The sequence below is a fragment of the Dipodomys spectabilis genome, unplaced genomic scaffold (assembly GCF_019054845.1).
Source record: "Dipodomys spectabilis isolate Male_0828 unplaced genomic scaffold, ASM1905484v1 ptg000713l, whole genome shotgun sequence".
NCBI classification, from domain to species: domain Eukaryota; kingdom Metazoa; phylum Chordata; class Mammalia; order Rodentia; family Heteromyidae; genus Dipodomys; species Dipodomys spectabilis.
The window spans coordinates 141,715-158,893 of record NW_024871390.1 but is presented as its reverse complement, the minus strand read 5'-3'; the positions used below and the strand labels follow the sequence as shown (position 1 = coordinate 158,893).

Sequence of the window (17,179 nt, the reverse complement as noted above, 5' to 3'; positions counted from 1 at the left end):
GATCCCCGAATCCAGGGCCACTTCCAGAAGTCGGGGTCCCCAAAATCCGGGGTCTACTTCCACATGGAGGGCCGGGGGTCTTCACAGCCGAGGCCCATTTCTAGATGGGGTCCCCAAAATCCGGGCTCTACTTCCGGGTGGGGGCCGGGGGGTCCCCACATCTGGGATCTGCTTCCAAGTGGGGTCGGGTCGGGGATCCCCGAAGCTGGGACCTGCTTCCAAATGGCCAGCCAAGGGCTCCAAATCTGGGCCCTACTTCCACCTGGGGCTAGGGAATGGGAGTCCCCAAATCCAGGGCCCCCTTCCAGCTGGGGTCGGGGAGAGAGGTCCCCAAAATCCGGGGTCCTACAGCTACGTGCAGTGGGCCTCCTTCTTGGGGGTTTCTGCCAGTCCGGGGTCTTGAACCCGGGGCCTGGGCGCTATCTCTGAGCTTTTTCACTCCAGGCGGGCGCTCTACTACTTGAGCCACAGCGCCACCTGCGGCTTTTTGTTGGTTCACTGGAGATGAGAGTCTCACAGACTTTCCTGCCAGGGCTGGCTTTGAACCGTGATCCTCCGATCTCAGCCTCCCGAGTAGCCGGGATGACAGGCTGGCGCTCCAGCACCAGTCAGGCTTTAGTGGGTTGGTGACACGTTTGTCGGGCCAGCTCCACCCTGTCTAAAAAATCCAAGGCGGTTTAGGGGGAATCAGACCCCACCAAAGGAATGAGGCATCTGTGTCTGGGGCAGGGGGGCTGAGGGGCGCCTTCTCTTCTTGGAGTCCCCCCCCCCCCCCCCCCCGCAGGATATTTTGCCATCAGCTACCAGGATGGCAGGGGTGCCTACGTGGCTAGGGATGGGCAGGGCCGGTCACTCCCTGGGTCCTAGAGACCTGTGGATTTTGTCTCCCTCCCCAGCACATACAGTGATTTTTGTTGTGATCGGTGGTGGGACTTGAACTCAAGGCCTGGGCGCTGTCCCTCCGCCCTTCAGCTCAAGGCTGGTGCTCTACCACTTGAGCCACAGCACCACTTCTGGTTTTCTGGTGGTTCCCTGGAAATCAGAGTCTCAAGGACTTTCCTACCTTGGCTGGCTTTGAACTGCGGTCCTCAGATCTCAGCCTCCAGGGTGGCTGGGATGACAGGCGTACGCCACCAGTGGCCGGCTCATTTCTTGCTTTTTATGTCAGTCCTGGGGCTTGAACTCGGGGCCTGGGCCACTGTCCCTGAGCTTTTATGTTTTATTTCTTTTCCTTCGAGCCTGGCGCTCTACCCCTTGAGCCACGCCTCCACCTCCAGCTTCTCCAGGTTCACTGGAGATCAGTCGCCCACATTTGTCCGTCCTGGGCTGGTTTTGAAGGGGGCTGCTCAGATCGTGAGCTGTCCTGAGTGGCCGGGATTACAGGAGTGACTATTAGTGCTTGGCTCACCAGTGAGATGGGGTATCGAGGCTGATACCTCCACCCTGGAGGGGGGGAGGAGGGGAGCTCTGACACCCCGTTCCCTTTGTCCTCAGTTGAAGAAGTTAGACCTGGCGGCCGCTGCGGCTCACACCTTCTTTGTAGCAAACCCAAACCACTTGCAGATGAGAGAGGACATGGCAAAGTATAGACGCATGTCTGGGGTTCGGCCTCAGAGTTTCCGGGACCTAGAGACACCCCTGCATTGGGTAAGACCCCTACCCTCAACCCCACCCCCCATCTTGCCATACCCTTTGAATAGGGCTCTGTACGGTGTGACTACCCCTTTCCACCTAGGATCTTTTTCTTTGTCCGCTGGTGCCGAGACTTGAACTCAGGGCCCTCACTTGACTTTTTCCATTCAAGGCTTGTGGGCTGCCGCTTGAGCCACCGCTGCGCTTGTAGCTCTATTTTTTGCTGGCAAGAAGAGTCTCAGAGACTTTTCTTCCCGGGTTGACTTGGAACCCCGATCTTCACATCTCCAGCTCCTGCGTAGCTGGGATGACAGGCGGGTGCTACCATGCTCCTTTCTACTTCCCATCCTCCTTTGGCACCCTCTCCTAGATCGCTGATGCCTCCCTCCTTCCCCCTCTTCCTCCAGGCGGCCTATGATGCCAGCCTGGAGCTGATGGAGCGCCAGGAAGCCGGGCTGGCACTGCCCAGGCTGGAGGAGGCCCTGCAGGAGACTCTAGCGCAAATGGAGACCTGCTGGGCTGGCTGCCAGGGGCCTGAAGAGCAACAGGAAGAGGAGGAGGAGGAGAAGAAGGAAGATGAAGAAGGGGCCGGGGGTCCCGGGGGTCTCTATGAAGCCGTTGCCGGTGAGGGACCAGCACGGGGTCTGGGATTACAGGCGTGAGCCACTGCGCCCAGCCCCAGGCTGATAGCTTTGTGTGTGTGTGGCTGTGGTCCACGATCCTCAGATCTCAGCCTCCTGAGTAGCTGGGATGACAGGCGTGCGTAGCACGGCCCAGCCCCGAGCTGATCGCTTGGTGTGTGTTTTTGCAGGGCACTGGATTCGGGTCCTGCTGTGCCGACAGCGCTGTGTGGCGGACACGGCCACCCGCCCCGGGCGCAGCCATCCTGTTCCTGACTTCCTTCCTAACCAGCTAAGGAGGCTACACCAGGCACACGCTCAGGGTTGGTTGGGTAGACACTGGGAGGGACTGGCATAAGTAGATCACAGCTCTGTGTGTGTGTGTGTGTGGACTGGGGCTTGAACTCAGCGCCTTACGTACTGGCTCTTAAACTGCGATGCTCAGATCTCAGCCTTCCGAGTAGCTGGGATTACAGGCAGCACCACCGGTGCCCGGCAGTTGGAGGTTCTTGAGATGATTCTCTCCACAGCTGCGTCTGTTTCTCTCGTTTGTCTCTGTCTCCAGTGGGAAATCTGTCTGAGGCTGTGGAAAATGTCCTGAGCGTTCTGCTCTTCTACCCGGATGACGAGGCCGCCAAACAAGCTCTGAGCCAGTACCAAGCCGAGCTCGGGGAGCCCAGACCAGGCCTTGGACCCAGGGAGGTAACCACCATCCTCCCATAATCCCACGGGGCAGGCCTAGTTCAAAGCCACACACCTGAAAAGCAACATGGACACCAAAGGGACCCAGGTTCAAGTGCGATCTCTCTTTCCATGCCTTTGTGGTGTGTCAGTCTTGGGTCTTGAACTCTGGGCCTGGGCACTGTCCCTGAGCTCTTCTGCTCAAGGCCAGCGCTCTACCACTTTGAATCATGGCACCACTTCCGGTTTTCTGGTGGTTCACTAGAAATAAGAGTCTCCTTCCTGGCCTGGCCTCAAACTACGATCCTCCCACCTCAGCCTCCTGAGTAGCTGGGGTGACAGGCCTGAGCCACCAGTGCTGGGCTTGATCCATGCCTTTTTTTTGCTTTCGGTGTTATCTTTTTGTGGATGTGCTGGCACTGGGGTTTGAATTCAGAGCCTGGGTATCGTTCCTTTTTTGCCCAAGATTGACACTCTAGCTGGCTGCTGGCGGCTCACGTGGTTTAAAGCCAGCCTGGGTAGAAAAATCTGTGAAGTGGCGTTGTGTCTCAAAAGGTAGAGCGCCAGCCTTGAGCACAAAGAGGCTCAGGAACAGCGCCCAGGCCCTGAATTCAACCCCCACAACTGACAAAAAAAAAAGACTGTCACTCTACCACTTGAGCCATACCTCTACTTCCAGCTTTTTGCTGGTTCATTGGGGATAAGAGTCTCATGGATTTTCCTGCCTGGGTTAACTTTAAATCATAATTCTCACATCCCAGCTTCCTGAGTCGTTAGGATTACAGGCGTGAGCCACCAATACCTGGCACTATTAGTATCATTATTATCAATTTTTAATTATCTCCAATGTAAAAATTAGCATCAATTAGTTGCACAAGGAATTTTTTTTCCTTTTTGGTGTTGTGGGGCTTGAACTCTGGGCCTGGGCACTGTCCCTCAGCTCTTCAGCTCAAGGCAAGCGCTCTACCACTTTGAGCCACAGCACTTCCAGTTTTCTGGTGGTTCATTGGAGATCAGAGTCTCACGGACTTTCCTGCCCGGGTTGGCTTTGAACCTCCATCCTCAGATCTGTCTCCTGAGTAGCTAGGATGACAGGCGTGAGCCACTGGCACCCAGCAAGAGCATGTCTATAGATGCCTGTAATGTAGTTTGATCAGACTCACCAACTCTGGTCACTTTCCTCCCTCTTCCCCGTACCCCGACTTTATTTGGGGATAGGGTCTCATGTTTATATCTGAGACATCCTGGACTCTGACCAGTCCTCCTATTTGCACTTTCCCTGTATCTAGGGATTACACGCGTGTGCTACCATGCCCAGCCATTTTTGGTGCAGATGGGATCTTGTTCTTTGCCCGAGCTGGCCTCAAACCACAAACCTGCCAGTTTTCATCCAGCTGGGATTACAGGCGTGAGCCACGAGACTTGGCCCACACACATTTTCTGTTACACTTGTTTCCTTGTTGGAGCCTAGCTGCTCTGGAAGTTGAGCGACTGAAAGAGGCTCATTGAAAGGTTTGGGGAGCTTCCGTGGCTCCCTAGAACCTGGGGCGACCTGCCTGCCTCTGCTTTGACCTGCCTTCTCCTGGTGCCCCCCCTCCCCGCCCCTCTTTTCCTGACTGCTCACCTTGCTATGTTCAGGACATCCAGAACTTCGTCCTTCGGTCCCTGGGGGAGAAGAGACAGCTTTACTACGCCATGGAACATCTTGGTATCAGCTTCCAGGACCCTGTGAGTAGCTGTAGTGTTGTCTTAGGAGGAGGAACACTAATCCCCATCCCCCCCCCAGTGCTGGAGGCTGCCATCTAGAGGATCGTGGCTTGAGGCCAGATTAGGCAGCAAAGTTCATTAAAAAAAAAAAATCCATCTCTAATGAGCCAAAAGCTGGGCTGGCGGTGCGATTCAAGGGGAAGAGTGCCAGTGTGAGCAAGAAAAGCTGGGTGAGAGCTTGAGGCTTTGGTTTCACACCTTGATACCAGCCACACACACACCAAAAAACCCCTGTGAGGCTCATTTAAATCCTACCTTGACCTCACTAGCTGTGTGATCTTCACCTTGTTGCTTGGCCTTTCTGTGTCTCTGGATAAAATGAGCATATCGCTACCTGTTGTGTGACTATTGGGAGGTGTGTGCGTGTGTGTGTGTGCGTGCGTGCGCGCTGCTCCTGGGCTTGGGCTCAGGGTCTGGGTACCGTTCCTGAGCTTTCTCACTCAAAGCTGACACTACCCCTTGAGCCCCAGCCCGCATCTGGCTTTGATGCTTTATTGGGAATGAGACGTGTCTGCCCCGCTGGCTTGGCACCACGAGGCTCAGATCTCAGCCTTCTGCGTAGCTGGGATGACAGATGGGAGCTTCTGGTGCTGGAGAAGTTGCCCTTTACTGCCTGTGATTGCCCGGCCGCTGCACCGAGGGGCCCTGTTCCCCCTCCCTCCACCCCTCCCCCCAGTCCACCCTCCCTCCCCCCCCCCGTCCACCCTCCCTCCCCCGTCCACCCTCCCTCCCCCCAGTCCACCCTCCCTCCCCCGTCCACCCTCCCTCCCCCCAGTCCACCCTCCCTCCCCCGTCCACCCTCCCTCCCCCCAGTCCACCCTCCCTCCCCCCAGTCCACCCTCCCTCCCCCGTCCACCCTCCCTCCCCCCTGCCCCCCGTCCACCCTCCCTCCCCCCTGCCCCCAGTCCACCCTCCCTCCCTCTCTCCCCCGTCCATCCTCCCTCCCCCCTGCCCCCAGTCCACCCTCTCTCTCTCCCCAGTCCACCCTCCCTCCCTCTCCCCCCCTCCACCCTCCCTCCCCCCTGCCCCCAGTCCACCCTCCCTCTCCCCCAGTCCACCCTCCCCCTCCCCCGTCCACCATCCCTCTCCCCCCAGTCCACCCTCCCCCTCCCCTGTCCACCCTCCCCCTCCCCCGTCCACCCTCCCCCTCCCCCGTCCACCCTCCCCCCGTCCACCCTCCCTCCCCCCTTCAGTCCCCCCACCCCCCCCAGCAGCGGCACCACTTGGGCAGGCCAGGTCCGCACTGGGTGTGGCTGGTTACCTTCCTCGCTTGTCCCAGGACCCCTGGACCCCGGCGGCCTTCATCCCCAAGGCGCTGAGAGAGACGCTCAGGTAGGCGGGGCCGGGCGGGCGGGGCTGAGGGAGGCACGCGGGGGGCGGGGCTGAGGGAGGCACGCGGGGGCGGGGCTGAGGGAGGCACGCGGGGGCGGGGGCTGAGGGAGGCACGCGGGGGCGGAGCTGAGGGAGGCACGCGGGGGGGGGGGGCGGGGGCACGCGGGGGGGGGGGCACGCCGGGGGGAGGGCGGGGGCACGCGGGGGGGGGGGGCGGGGGCACGCCGGGGGGAGGGCGGGGGCACGCGGGGGGGGGGCGGGGGCACGCCGGGGGAGGGCGGGGGGCACGCGGGGGGGGGGCGGGGGCACGCCGGGGGGGGGCGGGGGCACGCCGGGGGAGGGGCGGGGGGCACGCGGGGGGGGGGCGGGGGCACGCCGGGGGGGGGCGGGGGGCACGCCGGGGGGGGCACGCGGGGGGGGGGCGGGGGCACGCCGGGGGAGGGCGGGGGCACGCGGGGGGGGCGGGGGGCACGCCGGGGGGGGGCGGGGGCACGCCGGGGGGGGGGGCACGCCGGGGGGGGGGCGGGGGCACGCCGGGGGGGATGCACCGAGGCACGCCGGGAGTCTGGCTGAGCGTCTCTGTCGCCCCTGAGGGAGGATCAAGAGCAGAGGCCTTGGGACCTGGAGCCTCCGCGGCCAGCGGCGGCCGACTGGCAGGGTGCGTTGGCGGGGGGCGGGGGGTGTCTGTGGGGTGTCTGTGGGGTGTCTGTGGGGTGTCTGTGGGGTGTCTGTGTGGGGTGTCTGGGGGGTGTCTGTGGGGTGTCTGTGTGGGGTGTCTGTGGGGGGTGTCTGTGGGGTGTCTGTGTGGGGTGTCTGGGGGGGTGTCTGTGGGGTGTCTGTGGGGTGTCTGTGGGGTGTCTGTGTGGGGTGTCTGTGGGGTGCCTGTGGGGTGCCTGTGGGGGTGTCTGTGTGGGGTGTCTGTGTGGGGTGTCTGTGGGGTGTCTGTGTGGGGTGTCTGTGGGGTGTCTGTGGGGTGTCTGTGGGGTGTCTGTGTGGGGTGTCTGTGGGGTGTCTGTGTGGGGTGCCTGTGGGGTGCCTGTGGGGTGTCTGTGTGGGGTGTCTGTGGGGTGCCTGTGAGGTGCCTGTGGGGTGTCTGTGTGGGGTGTCTGTGGGGTGTCTGGGGTGTCTGTGGGGTGTCTGTGGGGTGTCTGTGGGGTGTCTGTGGGGTGTCTGTGGGGGTGTCTGTGTGGGGTGTCTGGGGTGTCTGGGGGGTGTCTGTGTGGGGTGTCTGTGGGGTGTCTGGGGTGTCTGTGGGGTGTCTGTGGGGTGTCTGTGGGGTGTCTGTGGGGTGTCTGTGGGGGTGTCTGTGTGGGGTGTCTGGGGTGTCTGGGGGGTGTCTGTGTGGGGGTGTCTGTGGGGTGTCTGGGGTGTCTGTGGGGTGTCTGTGGGGTGTCTGTGGGGTGTCTGTGGGGTGCCTGTGGGGTGTCTGTGGGGTGTCTGTGTGGGGTGTCTGTGGGGTGTCTGTGGGGTGTGTGTGGGGTGCCTGTGGGGTGTCTGGGGGGTGTCTGTGGGGTGTCTGTGGGGTGTCTGTGTGGGGAGTCTGTGGGGTGCCTGTGGGGTGCCTGTGGGGTGTCTGTGTGGGGTGTCTGTGGGGTGTCTGTGGGGTGTCTGTGGGGTGTCTGTGTGGGGTGTCTGTGGGGTGTCTGTGGGGTGCCTGTGGGGTGTCTGTGGGGTGTCTGTGTGGGGGTGTCTGTGGGGTGTCTGTGGGGTGTGTGTGGGGTGCCTGTGGGGTGTCTGGGGGGGTGTCTGTGGGGTGTCTGTGGGGTGTCTGTGTGGGGAGTCTGTGGGGGTGCCTGTGGGGTGCCTGTGGGGTGTCTGTGTGGGGTGTCTGTGGGGTGTCTGTGGGGTGTCTGTGGGGTGTCTGTGTGGGGTTTCTGTGGGGTGTCTGTGTGGGGTGCCTGTGGGGTGCCTGTGGGGTGTCTGTGTGGGGTGTCTGTGTGGGGTGTCTGGGGGGTGTCTGTGGGGTGTCTGTGGGGTGTCTGTGTGGGGTGTCTGGGGGGTGTCTGTGGGGTGTCTGTGGGGTGTGTGGGGGGTGTGTGGGGGGTGTCTGGGGTGTCTGGGGGGTGTCTGTGGGGTGTGTGTGGGGTGTCTGTGGGGTGTCCTGTGGGGTGTGTGTGGGGTGTCTGTGGGGTGTCTGGGGTGTCTGTGGGGTGTCTGTGGGGTGTGTGTGTGGGGTGTGTGGGGGGTGCCTGTGGGGTGCCTGTGGGGTGTCTGTGGGGTGTCTGTGGGGTGTGTGTGGGGTGTCTGTGTGGGGGTGTCTGTGGGGTGTCTGGGGTGTCTGGGGGGTGTCTGTGTGGGGTGTCTGTGGGGTGTCTGGGGTGTCTGTGGGGTGTCTGTGTGGGGTGTCTGTGGGGTGCCTGTGGGGTGTCTGTGTGGGGTGTCTGGGGGGGTGCCTGTGGGGTGCCTGTGGGGTGTCTGTGTGGGGTGTCTGTGGGGTGTCTGTGGGGTGTCTGTGTGGGGTGTCTGTGTGGGGTGTCTGTGGGGGTGCCTGTGGGGTGTCTGTGTGGGGTGTCTGTGGGGGTGTCTGTGGGGTGTCTGTGGGGTGTCTGTGTGGGGTGTCTGTGTGGGGTGTCTGTGGGGTGTCTGTGGGGTGTCTGTGGGGTGTCTGTGTGGGGTGTCTGTGGGGTGCCTGTGGGGTGTCTGTGGGGTGTCTGTGTGGGGTGTCTGTGGGGGTGTCTGTGTGGGGTGTCTGTGTGGGGTGCCTGTGGGGTGTCTGTGGGGTGTCTGTGGGGTGTCTGTGGGGTGTCTGTGTGGGGTGTCTGTGTGGGGTGTCTGTGTGGGGGTGCCTGTGGGGTGCCTGTGGGGTGCCTGTGGGGTGTCTGTGTGGGGTGTCTGTGGGGGTGTCTGTGGGGTGTCTGTGGGGTGTCTGTGGGGTGTCTGTGTGGGGTGTCTGTGGGGTGTCTGTGGGGTGTCTGTGTGGGGTGTCTGTGGGGTGTCTGTGGGGTGCCTGTGGGGTGTCTGTGGGGTGTCTGTGTGGGGTGTCTGTGGGGGTGTCTGTGGGGTGTCTGTGTGGGGTGTCTGTGTGGGGTGTCTGTGGGGTGTCTGTGGGGTGTCTGTGGGGGGTGTCTGTGGGGTGCCTGTGGGGTGTCTGTGGGGTGTCTGTGTGGGGTGTCTGTGGGGTGTCTGTGTGGGGTGTCTGTGTGGGGTGTCTGTGGGGTGCCTGTGGGGTGTCTGTGGGGTGTCTGTGTGGGGTGTCTGTGGGGTGCCTGTGGGGTGTCTGTGGGGTGTCTGTGTGGGGTGTCTGTGGGGTGCCTGTGGGGTGTCTGTGGGGTGCCTGTGGGGTGTCTGTGGGGGTGCCTGTGGGGTGTCTGTGGGGTGTCTGTGTGGGGTGTCTGTGGGGTGCCTGTGGGGTGCTTGTGGGGTGTCTGTGTGGGGTGTCTGTGGGGTGTCTGTGGGGTGTCTGTGGGGTGTCTGTGTGGGGTGTCTGTGGGGTGTCTGTGTGGGGTGCCTGTGGGGTGCCTGTGGGGTGTCTGTGTGGGGTGTCTGTGGGGTGCCTGTGAGGTGCCTGTGGGGTGTCTGTGTGGGGTGTCTGTGGGGTGTCTGGGGTGTCTGTGGGGTGTCTGTGGGGTGTCTGTGGGGTGTCTGTGGGGTGTCTGTGGGGTGTCTGTGTGGGGTGTCTGGGTGTCTGGGGGGTGTCTGTGTGGGGTGTCTGTGGGGTGTCTGGGGTGTCTGTGGGGTGTCTGTGGGGTGTCTGTGGGGTGTCTGTGGGGTGCCTGTGGGGTGTCTGTGGGGTGTCTGTGTGGGGTGTCTGTGGGGTGTCTGTGGGGTGTGTGTGGGGTGCCTGTGGGGTGTCTGGGGGGTGTCTGTGGGGTGTCTGTGGGGTGTCTGTGTGGGGAGTCTGTGGGGTGCCTGTGGGGTGTCTGTGTGGGGTGTCTGTGGGGTGTCTGTGGGGTGTCTGTGGGGTGTCTGTGTGGGGTGTCTGTGGGGTGTCTGTGGGGTGCCTGTGGGGTGTCTGTGGGGTGTCTGTGTGGGGTGTCTGTGGGGTGTCTGTGGGGTGTGTGTGGGGTGCCTGTGGGGTGTCTGGGGGGTGTCTGTGGGGTGTCTGTGGGGTGTCTGTGTGGGGAGTCTGTGGGGTGCCTGTGGGGTGCCTGTGGGGTGTCTGTGTGGGGTGTCTGTGGGGTGTCTGTGGGGTGTCTGTGTGGGGTGTCTGTGGGGTGTCTGTGTGGGGTGCCTGTGGGGTGCCTGTGGGGTGTCTGTGTGGGGTGTCTGTGGGGTGCCTGTGGGGTGTCTGTGTGGGGGTGTCTGTGTGGGGTGTCTGGGGTGTCTGTGGGGTGTCTGTGGGGTGTCTGTGGGGTGTCTGTGTGGGGTGTCTGGGGGGTGTCTGTGGGGTGTCTGTGGGGTGTGTGGGGGGTGTGTGGGGGGGTGTCTGGGGTGTCTGGGGTGTGTCTGTGGGGTGTGTGTGGGGTGTCTGTGGGGTGTCTGTGGGGTGTGTGTGGGGTGTCTGTGGGGTGTCTGGGGTGTCTGTGGGGTGTCTGTGGGGTGTGTGTGGGGTGTGTGGGGGGGTGCCTGTGGGGTGCCTGTGGGGTGTCTGTGGGGTGTCTGTGGGGTGTGTGTGGGGTGTCTGGGGTGTCTGGGGGGTGTCTGTGTGGGGTGTCTGTGGGGTGTCTGGGGTGTCTGTGGGGTGTCTGTGTGGGGTGTCTGTGGGGTGCCTGTGGGGTGTCTGTGTGGGGTGTCTGGGGGGTGCCTGTGGGGTGCCTGTGGGGTGTCTGTGTGGGGTGTCTGTGGGGTGTCTGTGGGGTGTCTGTGTGGGGTGTCTGTGTGGGGTGTCTGTGGGGGTGCCTGTGGGGTGTCTGTGTGGGGTGTCTGGGGGGTGTCTGTGTGGGGTGTCTGTGGGGTGTCTGTGGGGTGTCTGTGTGGGGTGTCTGTGGGGTGTCTGTGGGGTGTCTGTGGGGTGTCTGTGGGGTGTCTGTGTGGGGTTGTCTGTGTGGGTTGTCTGTGGGGTGTCTGTGGGGTGTCTGTGGGGTGTCTGTGTGGGGTGTCTGTGGGGTGTCTGTGGGGTGTCTGTGGGGTGTCTGTGGGGGTGTCTGTGTGGGGTGTCTGTGGGGTGCCTGTGGGGTGTCTGTGGGGTGTCTGTGTGGGGTGCCTGTGGGGTGTCTGTGGGGTGTCTGTGGGGTGTCTGTGGGGTGTCTGTGTGGGGTGTCTGTGTGGGGTGTCTGTGTGGGGTGCCTGTGGGGTGCCTGTGGGGTGCCTGTGGGGTGTCTGTGTGGGGTGTCTGTGGGGTGTCTGTGGGGGTGTCTGTGGGGTGTCTGTGGGGTGTCTGTGTGGGGTGTCTGTGGGGTGTCTGTGGGGTGTCTGTGTGGGGTGTCTGTGGGGTGTCTGTGGGGGTGCCTGTGGGGGTGTCTGTGGGGTGTCTGTGTGGGGTGTCTGTGGGGTGTCTGTGGGGTGTCTGTGTGGGGTGTCTGTGTGGGGTGTCTGTGGGGTGTCTGTGGGGTGTCTGTGGGGGGTGTCTGTGGGGTGCCTGTGGGGTGTCTGTGGGGTGTCTGTGGGGGGTGTCTGTGGGGTGTCTGTGTGGGGTGTCTGTGTGGGGTGTCTTGTGGGGTGCCTGTGGGGTGTCTGTGGGGTGTCTGTGTGGGGTGTCTGTGGGGTGCCTGTGGGGTGTCTGTGGGGTGTCTGTGTGGGGTGTCTGTGGGGTGCCTGTGGGGTGTCTGTGGGGTGTCTGTGTGGGGTGTCTGTGGGGTGTCTGTGGGGTGCCTGTGGGGTGTCTGTGTGGGGTGTCTGTGGGGTCTGTGGGGGTGTCTGTGTGGGGTGTCTGTGTGGGGTGTCTGTGGGGTGTCTGTGGGGTGTCTGTGGGGTGTCTGTGTGGGGTGTCTGTGGGGTGCCTGTGGGGTGTCTGTGGGGTGTCTGTGTGGGGTGCCTGTGGGGTGTCTGTGGGGTGTCTGTGTGGGGTGTCTGTGGGGTGTCTGTGGGGTGTCTGTGTGGGGTGTCTGTGGGGTGCCTGTGGGGTGTCTGTGGGGTGTCTGTGTGGGGTGTCTGTGGGGTGTCTGTGTGGGGTGTCTGTGGGGTGTCTGTGGGGTGTCTGTGTGGGGTGTCTGTGGGGTGTCTGTGGGGTGTCTGTGTGGGGTGTCTGTGGGGTGCCTGTGGGGTGCCTGTGGGGTGTCTGTGTGGGGTGTCTGTGGGGTGTCTGTGGGGTGTCTGTGTGGGGTGTCTGTGTGGGGTGTCTGTGGGGTGCCTGTGGGGTGCCTGTGGGGTGTCTGTGTGGGGTGTCTGTGGGGTGTCTGTGGGGTGTCTGTGTGGGGTGTCTGTGGGGTGCCTGTGGGGTGTCTGTGGGGTGTCTGTGTGGGGGTGTCTGTGGGGTGTCTGTGTGGGGTGCCTGTGGGGTGCCTGTGGGGTGTCTGTGTGGGGTGTCTGTGGGGTGCCTGTGGGGTGTCTGTGTGGGGTGTCTGTGTGGGGTGTCTGGGGGTGTCTGTGGGGGTGTCTGTGGGGTGTCTGTGGGGTGTCTGTGTGGGGTGTCTGGGGGGTGTCTGTGGGGTGTCTGTGGGGTGTGTGGGGGGTGTGTGGGGGGTGTCTGGGGTGTCTGGGGGGTGTCTGTGGGGTGTCTGTGTGGGGTGTCTGTGGGGTGTCTGTGGGGTGTGTGTGGGGTGTCTGTGGGGTGTCTGGGGGTGTCTGTGGGGTGTCTGTGGGGTGTGTGGGGGGTGCCTGTGGGGTGCCTGTGGGGTGTCTGTGGGGTGTCTGTGGGGTGTCTGTGGGGTGTCTGGGGTGTCTGGGGGGTGTCTGTGTGGGGTGTCTGTGGGGTGTCTGGGGTGTCTGTGGGGTGTCTGTGTGGGGTGTCTGTGGGGGTGCCTGTGGGGTGTCTGTGTGGGGTGTCTGGGGGGTGCCTGTGGGGTGCCTGTGGGGTGTCTGTGTGGGGTGTCTGTGGGGTGTCTGTGTGGGGTGTCTGTGGGGTGTCTGTGGGGTGTCTGTGGGGTGTCTGTGTGGGGTGTCTGTGGGGTGTCTGTGGGGTGTCTGTGGGGTGTCTGTGTGGGTGTCTGTGGGGTGCCTGTGGGGTGTCTGTGGGGTGTCTGTGTGGGGGTGTCTGTTGTGGGGTGCCTGTGGGGTGTCTGTGGGGTGTCTGTGGGGTGTCTGTGGGGTGTCTGTGTGGGGTGTCTGTGTGGGGTGTCTGTGTGGGGTGCCTGTGGGGTGCCTGTGGGGTGCCTGTGGGGTGTCTGTGTGGGGTGTCTGTGGGGGTGTCTGTGGGGTGTCTGTGGGGTGTCTGTGGGGTGTCTGTGTGGGGTGTCTGTGGGGTGTCTGTGGGGGTGTCTGTGTGGGGGTGTCTGTGGGGTGTCTGTGGGGTGCCTGTGGGGGTGTCTGTGGGGTGTCTGTGTGGGGTGTCTGTGGGGTGTCTGTGGGGTGTCTGTGTGGGGTGTCTGTGGGGTGTCTGTGGGGTGCCTGTGGGGTGTCTGTGGGGTGTCTGTGGGGTGTCTGTGGGGTGTCTGTGGGGTGTCTGTGTGGGGTGTCTGTGGGGTGTCTGTGGGGTGTCTGTGTGGGGTGTCTGTGGGGTGTCTGTGGGGTGCCTGTGGGGTGTCTGTGGGGTGTCTGTGTGGGGTGTCTGTGGGGTGTCTGTGGGGTGTCTGTGTGGGGTGTCTGTGGGGTGTCTGTGGGGTGCCTGTGGGGTGTCTGTGGGGTGTCTGTGTGGGGTGTCTGTGGGGTGCCTGTGGGGTGTCTGTGGGGTGTCTGTGTGGGGTGTCTGTGGGGTGTCTGTGTGGGGTGTCTGTGTGGGGTGTCTGTGGGGTGCCTGTGGGGTGTCTGTGGGGTGTCTGTGTGGGGTGTCTGTGGGGTGTCTGGGGTGTCTGTGGGGTGTCTGTGGGGTGTCTGTGTGGGGTGTCTGTGGGGTGTCTGTGGGGTGTCTGTGTGGGGTGTCTGTGGGGTGTCTGTGGGGTGCCTGTGGGGTGTCTGTGGGGTGTCTGTGTGGGGTGTCTGTGGGGTGTCTGTGTGGGGTGTCTGTGGGGTGTCTGTGGGGTGTCTGTGTGGGGTGTCTGTGGGGTGTCTGTGGGGTGCCTGTGGGGTGTCTGTGGGGTGTCTGTGTGGGGTGTCTGTGGGGTGCCTGTGGGGTGTCTGTGGGGTGTCTGTGTGGGGTGTCTGTGGGGTGTCTGTGTGGGGTGTCTGTGTGGGGTGTCTGTGGGGTGCCTGTGGGGTGTCTGTGGGGTGTCTGTGTGGGGTGTCTGTGGGGTGTCTGTGTGGGGTGTCTGTGGGGTGTCTGTGGGGTGTCTGTGTGGGGTGCCTGTGGGGTGTCTGTGGGGTGTCTGTGTGGGGTGTCTGTGGGGTGTCTGTGGGGTGTCTGTGGGGTGTCTGTGTGGGGTGTCTGTGGGGTGTCTGTGGGGGGTTTCTGTGGGGTGTGTGTGGGGTGTCTGTGGGGTGTCTGTGGGGTGTCTGTGGGGTGTCTGTGGGGGGTGTCTGTGGGGTGTCTGTGTGGGGTGTCTGGGGGTGTCTGTGTGGGGTGTCTGGGGTGTCTGTGGGGGGTGTCTGTGGGGTGTCTGGGGGGTGTCTGTGGGGTGTGTGGGGGGTGTCTGGGGGGTGTCTGTGGGGTGTGTGGGGGGTGTCTGGGGGGTGTCTGTGGGGTGTCTGGGGGGTGTCTGTGGGGGGGTGTCTGTGGGGGGTGTCTGTGGGGTGCCTGTGGGGTGTCTGTGGGGTGTCTGTGTGGGGTGTCTGTGGGGTGTCTGTGTGGGGTGTCTGTGGGGTGTCTGTGGGGTGTCTGTGTGGGGTGCCTGTGGGGTGTCTGTGGGGTGTCTGTGTGGGGTGTCTGTGGGGTGTCTGTGGGGTGTCTGTGGGGTGTCTGTGTGGGGTGTCTGTGGGGTGCCTGTGGGGTGTCTGTGGGGTGTCTGTGTGGGGTGTCTGTGGGGTGTCTGTGTGGGGTGTCTGTGGGGTGTCTGTGGGGTGTCTGTGGGGTGTCTGTGTGGGGTGTCTGTGGGGTGTCTGTGGGGTGTCTGTGGGGTGTCTGTGTGGGGTGTCTGTGGGGTGTCTGTGGGGTGTCTGGGGTGTGGGGGGGTGTCTGTGGGGTGTCTGTGTGGGGTGTGTGTGGGGTGTCTGGGGGGTGTCTGGGGGGTGTCTGGGGTCTGTGTGGGGTGTCTGTGGGGTGTCTGTGGGGTGTCTGTGGGGTGTCTGTGTGGGGTGTCTGTGGGGTGTCTGTGGGGTGTCTGTGGGGTGTCTGGGGTGTGGTGGGGTGTCTGTGGGGTGTCTGTGTGGGGTGTGTGTGGGGTGTGTGGGGGGTGTCTGTGGGGTGTCTGTGGGGTGTCTGTGGGGTGTCTGTGTGGGGTGTGTGTGGGGTGTCTGTGGGGTGTGTGGGGGGTGTCTGGGGGGTGTCTGGGGGGTGTCTGTGGGGTGTCTGTGGGGTGTCTGGGGTGTCTGGGGGGTGTCTGTGGGGTGTCTGTGGGGTGTGTGTGGGGTGTCTGGGGGGTGTGGGGGGTGTCTGTGGGGTGTCTGTGTGGTGTCTGTGGGGAGTGTGGGGGGTGTCTGTGGGGTGTCTGTGGGGAGTGTGGGGGGTGTCTGGGGGGTGTCTGTGGGGTGTCTGGGGGGTGTGGGGGGTGTCTGGGGGGTGTCTGTGGGGGGTGTCTGTGGGGTGTCTGTGTGGTGTCTGTGGGGAGTGTGGGGGGTGTCTGTGGGGTGTCTGTGGGGTGTGTGTGGGGAGTGTGGGGGGTGTCTGTGGGGTGTCTGTGGGGTGTGTGTGGGGAGTGTGGGGGGTGTCTGTGGGGTGTCTGTGGGGTGTCTGTGGGGTGTCTGTGGGGGGTGTCTGTGGGGTGTCTGTGTGGGGTGTCTGGGGTGTCTGTGTGCGGTGTCTGGGGTGTCTGTGGGGGGTGTCTGTGGGGTGTCTGGGGGGTGTCTGTGGGGTGTGTGGGGGGGTGTCTGGGGGGTGTCTGGGGGGTGTCTGGGGGGTGTGTGTGGGGAGTGTGGGGGTGTCTGTGGGGTGTGTGTGGGGAGTGTGGGGGGTGTCTGTGGGGGGCGGGGGAGCGGCGGGGGGTCGATGGGGGCGCGTGCCCCCCCCCCCCCCCCCCCCGCCCCAGCCGACGTGGTCTGTGCGTGCGTCGCGGGTCGCAGAGGCGCTGCTGCTGGAGGGGGTGACGCTGGCGCTGGACGCCCGGCAGCTGAACGGCTCGGAGCGCGCCGTGCTGGACGGGCTGCTCACCGCGGACGAGTGCGGGGCGCTGCTGCGGCTGGCCAAGGCAAGCGCGGCCGGGGTGCTGCGGCCACGTCGCGGGGTGCTGCGGCCACGTCGCGGGGTGCTGCGGCCACGGCCGGGGTGCTGCGGCCACGTCGCGGGGTGCTGCGGCCACGTCGCGGGGTGCTGCGGCCCGGCCCGGGGTGCTGCGGCCCGCGGGCGCCTGGTCCGGCCGCCCCGCGCTGGTGCGCATGCGCTGTCTCATTCCTTTTCCTCTGCCGTCCCGGGGCTCGAACCCAGAACCTGGGCGCCGTCCATGGTGGGCGGCAGCAGCCGGGCGCTCTACCGCCCGCGCCACGCCTCTGCCCCCAGCTTTTCTGGTGGCTCATTGTTAATAGAAAGCTCCCGGCGTCCTCTGCCCAGGGCGGCTTTGAACTCTAGTCCTCGCGCTCATTCTCCCGAGGAGCTAGACGCACACGTAGGAGCCACCGACGCCCTGCTAGAGCCTCGCGCTAGGTCGGTACTCAATTCATGCACAAGCGAGTACCGGCTGTGTCGCAGAAACTTCTAGAACGTACTCCCAGAGCGGCCTTGAGTGAATCTCTCCAACGTTTGGCCTTGAACCGTGATCCTCCTGATGTCCAAGGGCTCCCCGCCCTCCACCTCCTCCTCCTGGGTGGCTGGCTTTTAGGGCAGTGACCCACGATGCCGGGCCCTGAGCCAGACAGACAGACAGAGGTGTGCTGGACGTTGCTCTAATGCCAGCTACTCAGGAGGCCGAGGGCAGCATTGGCCACAGAGAGACCTGCGTCCCCACACAGCCAACAGCGCTGGGCCTTGGTGGCTCATGCCTGTAACACCAGCTTCTCAGGAGACGGATCTGAGCAGCCTGCTGGCTTCGGGATATGCCGCCGCAGACTATAAAGAGGAAGGGAAAAAAATGAGATACATCACCATATTCTCGAGATAGAATGATATATACATTATATAGTATATAGAGCTAATTGTATATTGTATGTGATGGATGTACTATACATCGTATTAATATTTAATATCGATAATTATACACACATTCATA

At 63.4% G+C, this 17,179-nt stretch overlaps 1 protein-coding gene across 2 annotated transcripts in view; it reads left to right on the top strand.

Moving 5' to 3' along the window:
* P3h3 (prolyl 3-hydroxylase 3) overlaps positions 1 to 17,179 on the top strand; it is a 30,693-nt gene that overhangs the window by 891 nt on the left and 12,623 nt on the right. For both annotated transcript variants that reach the window (XM_042672443.1, XM_042672444.1), the window contains exons 2-9: positions 1,495 to 1,647; positions 2,040 to 2,256; positions 2,444 to 2,575; positions 2,818 to 2,954; positions 4,572 to 4,661; positions 5,980 to 6,032; positions 6,626 to 6,690; positions 16,041 to 16,165. In XM_042672443.1, the coding sequence (XP_042528377.1) occupies positions 1,495 to 1,647; positions 2,040 to 2,256; positions 2,444 to 2,575; positions 2,818 to 2,954; positions 4,572 to 4,661; positions 5,980 to 6,032; positions 6,626 to 6,690; positions 16,041 to 16,165 (972 nt within the window). The remainder of the gene's footprint in view (positions 1 to 1,494; positions 1,648 to 2,039; positions 2,257 to 2,443; positions 2,576 to 2,817; positions 2,955 to 4,571; positions 4,662 to 5,979; positions 6,033 to 6,625; positions 6,691 to 16,040; positions 16,166 to 17,179) is intronic.